This window comes from Arachis ipaensis, chromosome B08 (assembly GCF_000816755.2).
Source record: "Arachis ipaensis cultivar K30076 chromosome B08, Araip1.1, whole genome shotgun sequence".
NCBI lineage: Eukaryota > Viridiplantae > Streptophyta > Magnoliopsida > Fabales > Fabaceae > Arachis > Arachis ipaensis.
The window spans coordinates 108,938,364-108,954,386 of record NC_029792.2 but is presented as its reverse complement, the minus strand read 5'-3'; the positions used below and the strand labels follow the sequence as shown (position 1 = coordinate 108,954,386).

The 16,023-nt window shown below is 34.4% G+C and overlaps 1 protein-coding gene and 1 pseudogene across 1 annotated transcript; both read left to right on the top strand.

Moving 5' to 3' along the window:
- Nucleotides 11,620-12,982, top strand: LOC107611337 (annotated as a pseudogene).
- Nucleotides 13,116-14,015, top strand: LOC107611338 (chaperone protein ClpC, chloroplastic-like). The gene is made up of 3 exons (XM_021108875.1): nucleotides 13,116-13,268; nucleotides 13,356-13,541; nucleotides 13,686-14,015. The coding sequence occupies exons 1-3, from the start codon at nucleotides 13,131-13,133 to the stop codon at nucleotides 13,998-14,000; spliced, it is 639 nt and encodes a 212-aa protein (XP_020964534.1). The 5' UTR covers nucleotides 13,116-13,130; the 3' UTR covers nucleotides 14,001-14,015.

Genomic DNA, 16,023 nt, shown 5'->3' with positions numbered 1-16,023 from the left:
TTGGACATCAATGACTCAAGGTCACTGATGAGTCCATATTTGATGGCATATTTTGATTCAATTTGGATGGATTCTAGCACATGAACTCACACTTAAGCACCAAAATAGCATACTTTTGTGTTTTGTCCCCAATTTGATCCTAAATGTGAAAACATGCAATTTTGTGCTTGAAATGAGCAATTTAATTCCACTTTTATTCCATTTGATGACATGACATATTTGTTGAGTGTTTTCAGACCTTAGAGGCAAGAATGGATAGCCAAAAGTGGAAGAAAGCATGTACAAGGGAGAAAACATGAAGAAAAATAAGGAAAGGCACACACATCAAGATGTGCGTGCGCACAAGCAAGCGTGCGTACGCACAAGAGAAAATTTCCATTCGTGCGTGCGCACAAGTACCCGTGCGTACGCACAGGAGCCAAAACAGCCGAGTGTGCGGACGCACACGCCTATGCGTCCGCACAGGTCCCTGCACGTGATTTTATTAAAGAAACACGTGCTGTGTGATTTTGGGGGCCTTTAGCACACTTTTGGAAGCTCCAATGCTGAAAGGGAAGTGCTATATCAAGGGGGATTGAAGCCATTTGAAGGCATTAGAGTAGAAGGCCACTTTTTACATTTTTTGCATAGTAATTAGGAATAGGAGTAGTGTAGAGTAGAGAGCTCTCCTAGGGTTTATACAATTTCAATTGTAGCATTTTATAGCAAGCTTGGGTCTTTGATTTTGCTTCTTTAATTGTAAGTACTTTCAATTTCATCTTTAATTATAGCACTTTTACTTTCACTTTCTTTGGTTCAAGTTACTTTGTCCATACTTGCAATTTTGTGTTTCTTGAAGTTTTGATTGATGAATTTAATATTTCATGCTTTCTTTATGTTTGTTTGGATGTTTATTGTTGGTATTATTGGTAGTTGGTTATAGTTTGTTATTTTTCCTTGCAATTTTCCATGTTTTACTTTTATGCACACAAGATATTTGTGAAAATGCCAACTTTAGAATTTGAGTAGATTTTCCCACCTTGACTTGTGGTTTGAGTTCCTAGGATACCAGATTCATAATGTCCGAAATTTAGTGGTAATTCTTGGGTAGTTAGTTGACTCTTATTTCCATTGACGCTAGCCTTTTATCAACTAGTTTGGTAAGTTGGTTAGGACTTATGGATTAAGGTCAATTATGCTTGCTTGACTTACTCCTCAATGGTTGGGGTTGACTAGGCGAGATTGACTCATCATAATTACCATAGTTGTGGTTATGGCTATGATAGGATTCCTTGGATCCTCATTCCCAAGTCAAGGCTCTTTTATTGCATTTATAGCATTTTCACTAGTTTGATCCTATTTACCTTTGCTTGCATTAATTTCCAATTTTGATCATTTCTTAGTTCTTTTATTGCTTAGTTCTTTTAATCTTTTATTCTTTGATTGCAAAAACCCCTCCACAACCAAAAGTGTGACACTTTCAGTTGCATCCTAGGGAGCACGATCCGAGGTTGAAGTACTCTTGATCTCGGTTATTTGATTTGAATATAAACATTTGATTTGGGAATTAATTGTTGGTCTAGACTATACTTTCAATGACAGAATTCTATTTTGTAAAAATCTAAATCGACGATAAATTCTCTTTATCAGTCACCTAAGTCCTCAATTCCAAGCCTAGAATGCAAAATTCTACTCTAGAACTAAGAAAGGCATTTTAGCAAACACTTAAAAGGCATAAAAGAAAAACATCATAAATTGCAATAACAATAAAATCTATAACTACCAAATTCAAGAAAACAATAATAACAACTAGAAAGAACATTGATAAACAAAAATATCAAATTGCATTACAGGAAAATTAAAATCAATAATTGTTCATAAACTAAAATTAGCAAGAATAAAGAAACTAACAAGTAAAATTAAACAAACTAAGATGCTAGAATAATAAGAAGTGAAGAAAACTAAATTAAAACAAGATCAAAACCTTAATCTAAGGAGAAATTAAACTAAAATCCCTAAATTTCTAGAGAGAAGAGAGAGCTTCTTTCTCTAGGATATTTACTTAAAACATGGTTTTCACTACTACTATGACTACTTCCTACACTACTTGGTTGTTGATCCCCACTTGAGTTTTTCCTTCAATTGCTTTAGAAATGAGTTGGATTGGACTCAAAATGGGATTCAAATCGCGAGCCACATGTTTACTTAAGTAAATCACGTGCTGCCACTCGTGCGTACGCATCTGCCATGCATACGCACAACTGGGTAGAATTCGAAAACTTCATTTCTTCATGAATTCTCCATCTTTGCATACTTTTTCTTCATTTCTCCAAGCCATTCTTGCCTTCTAAACCTTAAATCACTTATCAAGGCATCGAATGGGATAACAATGAATTAAATTTAGCAATTTTCAAGCATAAAAAGCATGTTTTTCATAATTAAGCACAATTAGGAGAAATTCAAACAAACATGCAATTTCAATGAATAAATGCAAGATAAGTTGATAAATTCCACTCTTTTTAACCCAAAATTCATCATAAAATATAGATTTATCAACCTCCGTCCCCACATTTAAACAACAGCATGTGCTCATGCTAAACATTAAGAAAGACAAGATCAACGGATATTCATATTTATTAAAAGTAACTATCTATATCTATTCTATCTATCTATTTGTATCTATATATGTATCTACTCGGTCAAAATAAATCAATTTTCAAAGAAATATATAAATATAGAGGGCTAAAATAATGTAGCAATCAATGTAGACCCATAAATCAATTAGAGTTCCAAAAGATTGTAATAACTTACAAGATAATAAATAATAAAAGGTGAAAATATAGAATTGAGTAATCGAACCCATCACCGGATATGTATACTCTCTAATCGCTCAAGTGTATAGGGTTGATTCACTCAATTCTCTTCTAATCTTGCTTTTCAAGACTTGTTTTTCTTCTACCAGTCAACAATTATTCAATGTATACATACAAGTATGATGAGGACTTTCAAGGGTTGTAATGGGGTTAAGTTCAAGGTAAGATTGTATTTGGTTAAGTGGACTTGAAATTGAATCTTTGCTTAACTTAAACTCCCACCTAACCTATGACAACCTATTCAACTCTAATGCAAAACCTAACTACCCATTATTCACTTTTTCACATATTCATGCATTCTTTTCAATGCATATCACATATGCATTTTTTTCTTTTAAACTTTACTTCTGGGGTAACATTTGTCCCCTTTTTATTGCCTTTTCATTTTCTTTTCCTTTTGTTTTCTTTTTTTGCCAATACATAATATATACAAAAAGGATTAATGCTTATAGTTCAACATTCAATGCATGAGTATGTACCAAATTTTCAAAATTTTAACAAAAATGTAAAATATCCAATTTTTTCTCTACCAGTGTTCCTAAATTTTTTCACACTTAAATGATATACACTCTCACTTAGGGGTAATGATGTGCTAAAAATACGAACAAAAGGGGATTAAATAGGCTCGAAATTGACTAACAATAGTAGATAAAAGGGTAAGGCTATTTGGGTAAGTGAGCTAAATAAAATAAGGCCTCAATCATGTAAATGCATTCATACACAAAATATTAGACATAAGGAATTAAAAAAATCAAAGATCACAATTATAGAGAGAGAATAACACATACAATAATGAAAATAGTGGTTAATGTGATGCAACCACACATTAAAACTCAAATCTCACAAGGTTGTGTGTTCTAACTCTCATCTATGTTCCACATATTTTTTAAGCAAGTTCAATAATTTTTTTTATTCAAATCAATGGATGCCCTATATAAAAAATTTGTCTTGAAAATTAATTATTTTGACTAAACTTATTATATGTATAAGTATAATGTGATTGGATGAAAAGTAAAAAATCCTAAGTTCTTTTCCTATTCTTTATCAATCCAAATCATCATATGCATATAGGAAAGTGAACTAGGTCCTATTATCATATTATTCAATCACAATTAAAAGACAAAGATATATATGTACACCATAATGAAAGAAGTAAAATATGCTAAACTCGAAAAGATATTTAAAATATATACAAACTAAAATAAATAAAATGCAATGACTAAAAGTAAAACTAGCATAGATAGCTAAAATATATACAAACCAAATAAAAATAAAAAACAAATGTTTAGAAGGAAAAATTGTCACTAACAGCCAATCTGGTTGCTCGATCTCCCTGCAATTAAAAATATGCACGGCCTTCCACAAGCAAGATAGTGTTGGAGTTCTACTCGTCTCCACCTTCAGCTGGTAGATCCTGCTCTTCCTTGCTGCTATGCTCTAAGGGTGTAACACTCTATCACACAGAGCTTTACGCTTAAGCCGTAAGACAAACGTGGTAAAATATTATGACCTCTAAAATAAAATATACACATATAGTAATAGTTGAAAAGAATTTATAACGAGGAGCCTTGAAGGAAGGTTTAAGCAAAATTGCGAAAAAAAAAAGCGTAACACTCACATAACAGAAACTTAAATAGGAAGAAAGTAAAGGTATATGTACATAAGGAGCAGAATATCAATGGTACAAAATATCAAACTCCAGGCTTGAGCTGCAAAACCAAGGTCCACCGGAGAATATCACATACATACATACACACACACACACACACACACACACACACACACACACACACACACACACACATTCCCAAAAAACTCAAAATACATTACTGAAACTCCTATTTCTCCATGAATTCCCTAGGAGGAACAAAAGTAAAGCATATGTAGAGGAAAAGTCTATACATATACATCTACATAGCAAAATACAAAAGATAACATCCCAACTTTGCTTGTGACAGAAAACCCCAGACGCCTAGCGAGGTACCTCTCGAACTGCATCTGAAAAATGACAACATATATATGGAATTAGAACCAGAGATTCTCAGCATGGTAAAAGTGCCAACATACATAATATATAAGGTCCCGGGAAAGCCAGAGGCGATCCTAGAACTCTGACACTCAGATTGAAAACTTAGAGTTAGAAATTAAACTAGAAACCAAGTAAACTATCTAAGGTACATAGGTTCAAATCCAAATATAACTTAACACCTCAATCTCACTCTCCTCCAACCCTCTAAAACTCCAATAGAATAACCATCGTCACTTCTCTGCCAGGCAAGGGATCTCTCAGTTGCATAAACATATAATACAAACAAAGAAAACACAGATAGATTGTAGTTACAACAAATAGGACATATAGCAATTAGGCATAGTTGATCAAATAGGCAATTTCAAGTAATGCAAACTCAAACAAAATAGACAAATGCAAATGATGTATGCCTGCCCTATTACTGATGATATCATCTGTCGATTATATAGCCAAACCCGACATGTCCGGTAGCTAACCTTGGACAGTCCCTTCATGTGCGCATCCCCAACATCTTGCCACTTAGGTTAACAGAGTATCGAGTCTCAACCTGGAGCAAGTGGTGGCTAGTCACTGCATATACCTAGAAAAACTCGTATCTTAGATAAGTGGAAGTGTATAAGCCAAATAATAATTCAATATCAATCATTTATTATTAATTATGTTATCATTCTTAACATCATCATTATTTTTGCACTACTTCAACCACAAAATCATTACTTCAAAATCGTTCTTCACCTCTAAGTTAACTCCTTCTCAAATTTTATCCCTCTCCCTATGTTTAGGAACTAAATTTGAGACTTTAGAAGGTAACTATAGAGGTTTAGAAGTTATAAAATAAGTTGAAAACACGAAAAATACACTTTTTCCAAAAATAGGGGTTACGCGTATGCATGCCATGTTTTGCGTACACGGGGGTGTCATTCTCCCAACTCGCATACGCAGCTTCTGTCCTCGTACACGAGCCTCTAGGACAGGGAAGTTGTCTCGTGTCGCGTGGTATTTCCCGTATATGCGAGACTGTAATTTCCCCATTTCGCGTATGCATGCACATATCTGCGTACTTCTTGATAACTCTTGGAAGGTATAGTTGTCTATCTTCCAAAACACACTAGATAAGAACCGACATATCTGCTATGATCTCAGTCTCATGAGTACTTGGTACCACGTAGTTAGAGAGGATCTGATGCCATAGTCGGCCCTCAATAGTCAGGTACTTGATGGCAATAGATTTGGGGCCCGGTTTTTGAGTACCACAAATCCATGTTCTGCCCGGCTATGCTATCACACTTAGGATCTTATCCTAGTCAAAGGTCAAAATGAGTTGATCCTCCTCAGCCCTCTCATAATCATCCTTGCCTTCAAGCTTAGGCAGGATGTGGAGGATCTCCTCGAGGGCTTCATCAGTCACCAATATGTTTGCTTTTGAGATAAACTGCATCGAGGCCCCTCGTGTAATAATTGGAATAGAACTCAGGGACCCATGATGCATTCACTTCCACTAGTTCCCTATCCAGAAATGCCCATTCAACTGATCAATCTGATCATCGGTGAACTTTCTCAGCTCAGCAGGGATTTGGAGCTTTTGCTCAACATGGAGGCCTCATTTCTAAAATTTAGGAAACTTGAGCGTTGAGTAGAGGTTGGAGAACTTAGACAGATCAGTAGGAGATGTTCTCTGATTAAACTGGTCTCTCCTATTGATCGTCCTCTCAGATTGTGGGTCATCCACTGTTTTAGCCATTTGTCAGATTCTTCCCCTCTTACTCAGCCCAGTTACTTGGCCTTTCCCTTTCCTTTTCTGTCAGTCATCCTGTAAAAGAGCAGAGGAATAGGGTACATGAAATGGAATCACAAGGCAAACAACACAAGGGTATACATAAGCAGCACTCAAGGGCACATAAGTAATATTCTCAACTTAATGCCTAAATAAGAAATAATGAATCAAATTACAGGGTAGCTACAACATGTAATTCAAAACACAAGTTAAACATATAGGCAAAAGTATATTCAGAAGCAATTGATGTAAGAACTAACAAAAATAATGTTCAACAAGATGAGCCTAGTAAGTCGAACATTAATATGCTTTCAAGCACCAATATCACAAGATTGATACAAAAGAGTGAGGTTCATACCTAATGTAACCCAAAACTGATTAAGCACACCCAAAGTTGATCAAAAGGGGTACATAGGTAAATTTTGTCAATCTTGTCATATTAGGTAAGATACCTAAACCATACAAAATGCACAAATTTTGGTCAATTAGAAGTGTGAACACAGTCACTTCAATGCAATAGGTAAAACACGAGGAAACAAGCATTGAAGCAAGAAATTGACCAAAATTCATTCAATAAAAATCATTTTGAGACATGGTGACAAACATATGGCATGCAAAGTATAAGCAACCCAAATTGCATTAATAAAGACTTTGCAACACCAATTCAAAGGTTCAACAGGGACAACAGAATTTCGATAGCAATTCACATCAATTCAGTCAAGCAATCCAACATATTGCAATTACAATTATCAACACATAATGCAAAATCAGCAATGTTCAAGCATAATCCAGTTAATTCAACAAGCATATTGTAGCAAAATCAGATATAGCATCGTGGATTAACAGGATCAAACAATCTCATCAATCTTAACAACAAATTAAGCAAAACACCAATTATCAATGATGAACAGTAATTCCAATAGCCATAAGCATCAACAAAGTAGCAATTCACATAATCAAATAATTAACCAAACTCTTCCAGCAACCTATCTACTAATTCAGGTCAATCCAAAAACTTTTCACGATAATTCAAAACCTAATAATCTAAAGTAACTAAATTATTCTAACCAGACCACCTAAAATCAACTAATAGCAAACTAATTCAACTAACTAATTAACTAAAATCAAATAACTAAACAAGATTAAATGAACTGAACAAACATTAAAAGAAAAATTAAACAAAAACCTTGAAGTAGAGAAATATCAGAAACAGAGCAGAGGGAAAAGGGGCAGTAGCTACACTGCAACAACCACTAGAGGTGGCGCCAGTGGCAGTTGACACGCTGGAAAGAGAAAAAATTTGGGGATACCCTGTTCTAGTGTTCTATTGCGGATAAAGGAAGAAGAAATAGATCTAAATAAATGTGAAGAGAGGAGTGGCTGGTTGGAGTAGCCTGTGACGAGGGATGTTCATCGGCGGTTGTGGAGCTTGGTGGTGGCTGGAGGTTGAAGTGATGAGGGAGAAGAAGAATGGTGAAGGAAGAAAGAAGGAAAGAAAAGAAGGATGAAGAACAAGATGGTTGGTGGAAAGTGGTCCGGTGGCAATGGTTGTTTGCCAGTTGTGGTGGTTAATGGTGGTTGAGTGGTGGAAGGGTGAGGGTTGAGGAAGAAGAACAAACAAAGAAGGAAAGGGGTGAACTGTGGTGATGTGCAAATTAGGGCTCGTACAAGGGGGGATTTAATTTGAATTCAAGCGTACGCATGTATGCACAACTTGGGCAAAACTGGAGATGGTGCGTACGCACAGGACATGTGTACGCATGATTTTGATTCTGGAAAGGAATAATGCATATGCATCTCCCATGCGTACGTATGAATTTAATTCAGGAAAGGGTGAAATGCGTACGCATGCTCCATCTGTACGCACAATTTTGGTTCTAGAAGGGGTATGATGCGTACACATCTCCCATGCATACGCACGATAGCAATCCTTTTCTTTACCATGTACAACTAAGCTTAAAAAGAAGTTTTCAACCTACTTTCTAATATCCTAAAGCCAAAATCAACTAAAAAATTACTTGAAAACTTAATAATTGAAATAAGAATATAAAATCAAATTAAGAAAGCTATAAAATATTTCAAAAGTGACATCCAATAAGATATTCAAAAACGTAATTAACAATAAAAAAACCTACCAAATTAAGTTAACAAAGAGGAGAAATATGTACAAGAATAGTAAAAATAAGTGAGGGTTCGAAGATTTTACTATGGTGGGGTGTCTCCCACCTAGCACTTTTATTTATTCTTCTTAAGTTGGACATTTTGGTGAGCTCTTGTCATGGAGGTTTATGCTTGAATTCATCTTTATACTTCCACCAATGCTTGGACTTCAAATATTCTCCAATATTCCAATTGATGTGCACCAAGCTTTGATGAAATTTCAAACAAGTTAAGAGCTCCCAAAATTGATCCTCACCTTGTATTCCGGGATCCCAAACCTTGTTTTTGCACCCGTCTTTTAATTGATTACTATAGTTCCATTAAGGTGACAAGAGTTCCGAATTCTCCCTTAAATGCCAAATCCTCCTCCGAGATCTATTGAATTGAGCATTGCACCATCTTTGGAACTCCAACATTGAGGTTTCAACCCTAGTGAGTCCTGATTTATGTTGCCAACTAATATCCAATTTCCTCTTGCTTAACACCCCAAGAAGAGTTCTAAGCTGACCATCCATTTCCAACAAAGCATATTGATATGGGCCAAGGAAGTTAAAGGATGAGATGATTACCCACTCAACTTTTAATATGGATGATCGTGACTTAGCAAGGGATATATCCAATGGATGTATTATGGTTGTTCCCTCTCCCTTTGACTCTTCTTTAACAACCTCCACCTCTTGGCTAGCTTCTTTAAATTCTATTTCTTGTTCACCAACTTCTTCCAAATCATCTTCATTGCTCAAAACATGTTTCGAAGGTTGTGCACGATCCTCCTCAACATCAATTTCATACTTCATAGAGGAAGGTTCAACAATCTCAATGAGATCGTTGGTTAATCATCCTCAATAATGGAGCTTGCTCCTTGCTCATCTTCTCCTAACTCTTCAACCACTCCTTTTGACTCATTGTTCTCAACTTCCTCCACTTATTGCAACTCATACTTTAACTCCTCTTCTTTTTCTTGAGGTTCTAAGCTCTCTTTCACTCCATATACTTCAATTGAAGTAGATTCTACGCATTCATCCGTGGAAGTGCTCGGATTATTGCAAGAGCGTATTGAGGCCAAGCGAGATAAAGTTTCGGCTAAGGTAGCCATGATAGCATCATGCCTCTTTTGGTACTTTTCTTGCTTTTGTAGAAACACTTGGAGTGCTTCCTTCATTGAGGGTTGTGGAGAAAAAGAGGGTTCATCATTTGCGAGAAAGTCTTCATATATGGAAGGTGGTTCATATTGGTAAGAATGTTGAAGTGGTGTATATGGGAGTAATTGTTCAAGAGGTTCATGAGAGTATTGGTGTTTGAATGGTGGTGGTTCTAGGTATGATTTATATGGCTCATATGGTTATTATTGAGGCACATATGGTTGGAGGTATGATGGTGGATCTAGATTAGGATCATATGGAGCTATTTGGTGATAAGATAGGACTTGTCCGTATAGTAGTTGAGGATAATGTTGAGGTGGTGGTTGATAGGAATATGGTGGTTGAGGTTGATTACCATAAGGAGGGCCACCATCACTACTAGGATTTAGATATTTACTAACACTTTTTATCTAACATTTTTTAAAATGTTAGCTATACTAACAAAATCATATTTTTAATAACATTTGTAAAATAAATGTTACAAAATATATTTTTTCTTTAAAGAAAGAAAAAAGAATAGATCTAAATGTTACTAAATATGTAAACATGTGAAAATTATACTGAGACATCACTTTTTAATCTCTTTCACGTTCTTCACAACAGAGAAAACTAATTCCAAGTTCCATGGCATCTCCTTCCTCTGCACTTCACCTTCTTCCTCGATCTCAATCGCAATCTGAATCATTCTCCAGATTCGGATTCTCCTCTCAATTTTGGTAAGCATTTTCTCTCTTCTTTAACTTTTGTCTATGAACTCAGTTCTTCAATTTCTCATCTCTTACTGATTTCGATCCAGATCTGAATCATGCATATGTAATTTCTCGCCTCTGGTTCATCCTCTCGTCGCCTACACTGACGTTGCGCCGTCCTCTTCTCGCCTGCGCCATCGTCTTCTCCGCAGTCGTCTCCTTGCAGGTTCCATCGTTTGCTCATCCTACGACTTGGTGAGTTCCAGTTATCTTGTTCAGTTATCTTCTTGCTCCTTCAATCCTCTTTAATCTTTACTTGATGATTAATCTGTAATTAATTTGATGTATAATTATTAGTTAATTTAGGTTTTTAATTGGTTATTTAGTAGTTAGATTTTGAATCTAGGTTTTAATTAAGTTGTTTATTTGAATTTAGGTTTTGAATTTAGGTATAAATGAGTTTAGTTGCACTGTCTTTTTAATTATTATTCATTCTGTTTTGCCAATTTCTTGCTTATATTATCTAGTTGTCCGATGCCAACCAACCAGAAGCAACTATTTCTTGCAAGTGTAGCATAATAAAGGAGCAGAACAAGCTTAAGCTCTACAAGGTAAAAAGTTATTTATTCTTTTGGAAGTGCATTTAAGGTGTTTGAAGAAATGCCTCATAGAATTTTATGTTACTATATATCTTATATCTTAGAGAAATTTGGACATAGTACAATTTAAGAGAGTATGATTTGAGAATATACAAAATAAAAATTTTCTTGAAGTCACCAAAAGTCTAATGCAATAATCTCTTTTGACAAAGTATTGAAAATATCAACTCAACTCCATTTTCATGTTAACAAAATATTTTTTTTATGAACAGTTTTGTAATTGTTATTAGTTGGTGAATGACTAGAGAGTAGTACGATAAGATCATGGAACTAACATAAATTCACTAATTTTCTTCCTCTAATTGTCATTTATTTTGTAATAATCTTTGAAATGAAAATTTTTTCATTTTGCACTTGGTTATTCTTTATTTTGTTTGTTGAATGTAGTAACTCCACGTGTGGGGATCATCATGGGTTCTGATTCAAATCTTCCTGTTATGAAGAGTGCTGCTGAGTTCTTGGAGATGTTTGATGTTCCTCATGAGGTCAAATTAATTAATTTTCTTTTTTTTTACTTGGGTGCTGTATGAAGATATTTTTCTTTACCTATGTCTGCATCAAATTTCAGGTAAGAATAGTGTCAGCTCATCTAACTCCGGAACTGATGTTTTCTTATGCCTCCTCTGCTTATAACGAGGCATACAAGTTATTATTGCTGGCGCTGGTGGCGCAGCTCACTTGCCCGGTAAGCTATTTCAATTGAAATTTATATAAATTTCTTATATAGATCAATTGTCTTTTGGCATTAATTAAGCTTTTTGTATCTCAGGTATGGTTGCTGCTCTTAATCCCCTGCCTGTGGTAGGTGTTCCTGTGTGTGCTTCAACCCTAGATGGAATAGATTCACTCTTGTCAATTGTCCAGGTATATCTTTGTTAAATTATATCTTACCAACATTTCTATGCTCTTCGTTATTTCTTTTTTATGATTTCTAGTATTGCCTCTTGAAGATACAATAATAATATGTTATGTCATATTGCTTTGTTTTTAAAGCTTTTGATGAATATTTGTTAATGCTAGTGAATGAAGATGCATGTTTGTTTTAGAAAACAACCTTGTAATCCTTTTTTAGAAGCAATTTTTGAAGAGCATGAAGATTTTTAAAGGGTGCATTTCTTAGCGAGTTAAACAACTACCAGAAGCAGAACTGGTTGCTGAAAACCAGTGTAACTATGTAATTGAAGGCGGCTTTCATTTGCCACTTATTACCTGCTGAAATTACCTTGCTAATACAATTTTTTGTGTTTCCATTTCACCCCTTCGTCACATTCTGCCAGTTAGAAACAAATCCACTTGTCACATAATTCACATACTTTGTTTTGAGCAAGTAATCAAATGCAAGAAATGAATCTGGAAAGCAGAATCTTTGCAAAATGTACTCTAGCTGACTAATTGCTCTTCTTGGCCATGCAGATGCCGAGAGGTGTCCCTGTCGCCAAGATCATATGGTTAAATTGGGTCAAGATCATATTATTTTTTCCCAAATTTTTGTAATTGTTATTTATTTTTTATTTGAAGAGTTAGTTAAGGTTTGATGAGTTTTGAATTGGATGAACAAAGTAAAGGAGTAGAGGATTGGATGAATTACCCTGATTAACATTGACTAACTTGTAGGTCACAATTATATTGGATCTGAACACTTGCTTCTTGGTCTCCTTCGTGAGGGTGAAGGTGTAGCAGCACGTGTTCTTGAAAACCTGGGTGCTGATCCAGCTAATATTCTTACTCAGGCTAGTATTATGGCTTTGTTTACTTCCTTTCTGCATATTTCCGATATATATGCATATTTTTATCTTAACTTCTTTTTCTTAATCTTATAATCTCTATGGGTTGGACGCAGGTTATCCGCATGGTTGGTGAGAGTGCTGACAATGTTGGTGCTACTGGAGGCTCAGGTAGTAGCAGCAATAAGATGCCAACTTTGGAGGAGTATGGCACAAATTTGACCAAGTTAGCAGAGGAGGTAATTGGCTTTTCCTAGTCTTCTTCAATGAAGATTGTAGATTAGGTATCATTCTGTATTTATTTATCTTCTTCCTTCCAACCTCAGGGAAAATTGGATCCTGTTGTCGGAAGGCAGCAACAAATTGAACGTGTCACTCAAATTTTAGGTCGTCCTACCAAAAACAACCCTTGCCTTATTGGAGAACCTGGTGTTGGGAAGACAGCTATTGCTGAAGGTCTTGCCCAACATATTGCAAATGAGGATGTTCCTGAAACCATAGAGGGAAAGAAGGTAAGCAGGATTATTCTCTCTGTAGAATGTAAATGGTGATCCGTTTTATAATTGATCAATGTTATACTCTAACTTGTGCTAGTTACCCATATATGCCTTTTCATTTCTACGCTATTGAGCAGCCCTCTGTTCTGCATGATTTAGGTTATAACCCTTGATATGGGACTGCTTGTAGTTGGAACTAAATATCGTGAAGAATTTGAAGAGAGGCTGAAGAAACTAATGGAGGAAATCAAACAGAGTGATGAGATAATACTATTTATTGATGAAGTCCACACTCTGATTGGAGCAGGAGCAGCTGAAGGGGCGATTGATGCTGCAAATATATTAAAACCAGCTCTTGCTAGAGGGGAATTGCAGGTAGTCATTTTTCTTAACAAGTTGAAAAAGGAGGCTACTTGGTTGTCTGACCTTGACAATAATTTGATATTTCAGATATTTCAGATACAATTAGCATAGAAATTAAACTGTCATTTCTTACAATAATAGTAATTTTGAAGCTGAAAATGGTGCTGGGGCATGCAGGTTAAAATCTGCAATGGGAAGGTAATAGAAGTGGCAGCTTCAGAGAAAGGGTTTTATACTATTGGAAAATAATCTCTGCAAAGTCACACTTTAGTTTTTTTGGTTACTAATGTATGTAGTTTTTTGATCTTCTGTAATGGAACATATTCATGTTTTAAGTTTTAACATTTTCTATATTCTGTGTTGGTTGTATATTCATGTTTTAAGTTTTAACATTTTCTATATTCTGTGTTGGTTGTTCTGTAAATTTTAAGTGCTATAAGTATTTTTTTCTCATTTTATTTGCATGAGGAAGCAAACTTGTACAATGATTATTGATTAATAAAAGAGTCTATAAAAATTTCATTTTGTGAATTTAATGAAATATTTTATGTTATAGTAATTAATTTTAGTATATTTATATTGTGTATAATATAAAATAAAAATAGTATAATATAACTAAAAAAATATTACTAAAGATTTTTTGTAACATTTTTTAAATGTTATAAAAAATATTTACGGTAACATTTTTTTAAGTATTACAAAAAATATCTATGGTAACATTTTTCTAAATGTTACATAAAATATCTATTGTAATATTTTTTAAGTGTTACAAAAAATATATATCGTAACATTTTTTTAAGTGTTAAAAAAACTATCTATTGTAACATTTCTCTAAGTGTTACCAAGAAATATCTATTGTAACATTTCTCAAAATATTACTATAGAATATTTTTTGTAACATTTTTACTAAATGTTATTAAATCTTTAGAAAAATGTTAGTAAAACTCTTTAGTAACATAGGGTATATTTAACACTTGTTAAAATGTTACTAACATACATAGGTAACATTTTAATATAATTTGGTAACACTTTTTAAATGTTAGTAAAAGTCAATTATGTAGTAGTGCATATCCATTGGATTGGTATACATTATGGTGTGGATTGTGTTCATAACGGGGCGGCGGAGGTTGTTGCCATGAAGGTTGTCTATATGAACGTGGCTCCCCCTACAATTGATTTTCTAATCCATAATACAAACCATCATTGAAGTTTCCATTTCCTACAACATAGTTACAACCAAACTCAAAGGTGAAAGGGTGAGAATTTATAGTGAAAAGGGAAAATAAAAACAAAAGCTATCAAGGGACAAAGAAAAACACACTCCTAACTACTAACAAAAACCAGCAAACAAACAAAAAGCAAACTATTCACAACATTAACATATTAACAATAACCAATAAAAAGCACACATTGTAATTCCCCGGCAATGGCGCCAAAAACTTGACACGGGCCAAACGTCGATTCAAAATTTCTCAAAAAGAATTGCTTCGTCAATAGTATAGTTTCAAACCAATAAATGACCCATATTAGAGTTTAGTATGTTTGTCACAATTTCAAATCAATAAAAACTGGAAGTTTTGAATCTTGAGTCGTCTCTCAAAGGAATTTCAGTGAGATGTGTGCATCATTGGTTATGAGAATAAAGGGTTTGAAAAGCAAAAGACAAGAATTTAAATAGCAAGAAATTGAAAAGAAAACAAAGAAGTTTAAGTGCTAAAAAGGCATATTGGCAAGGATTGAGAGTTAAGGTTTCCTATCTAACTCATTGACTATAAACATGTTAATTAAGAAGAGTTAATCCCACTTCGTTATCCCCAGATATCGGGAGAAAGTCAAATAGGCATAATTGATCTTAATCTACAAGTCCTAGCCAACTCACTAATTAGACTTAGTGAAAGACTAGTGTCAGTGAAAAAAAATCAACTAACAACCCTAAATCACCAATCAATATTGGACATCAATGACTCAAGATCACCTAAATCCTCAATTCCAAGTCAAGAATGCAAAATTCTACTCTAAAACTAAGAAAGGCATTTTAACAAACACTTGGAAGACAAAAAAAGAAAACAACATATATTGCAATAACAATAAAATCTATAACTACTAAATTCAAGAAAGCTATAATAACAACTAA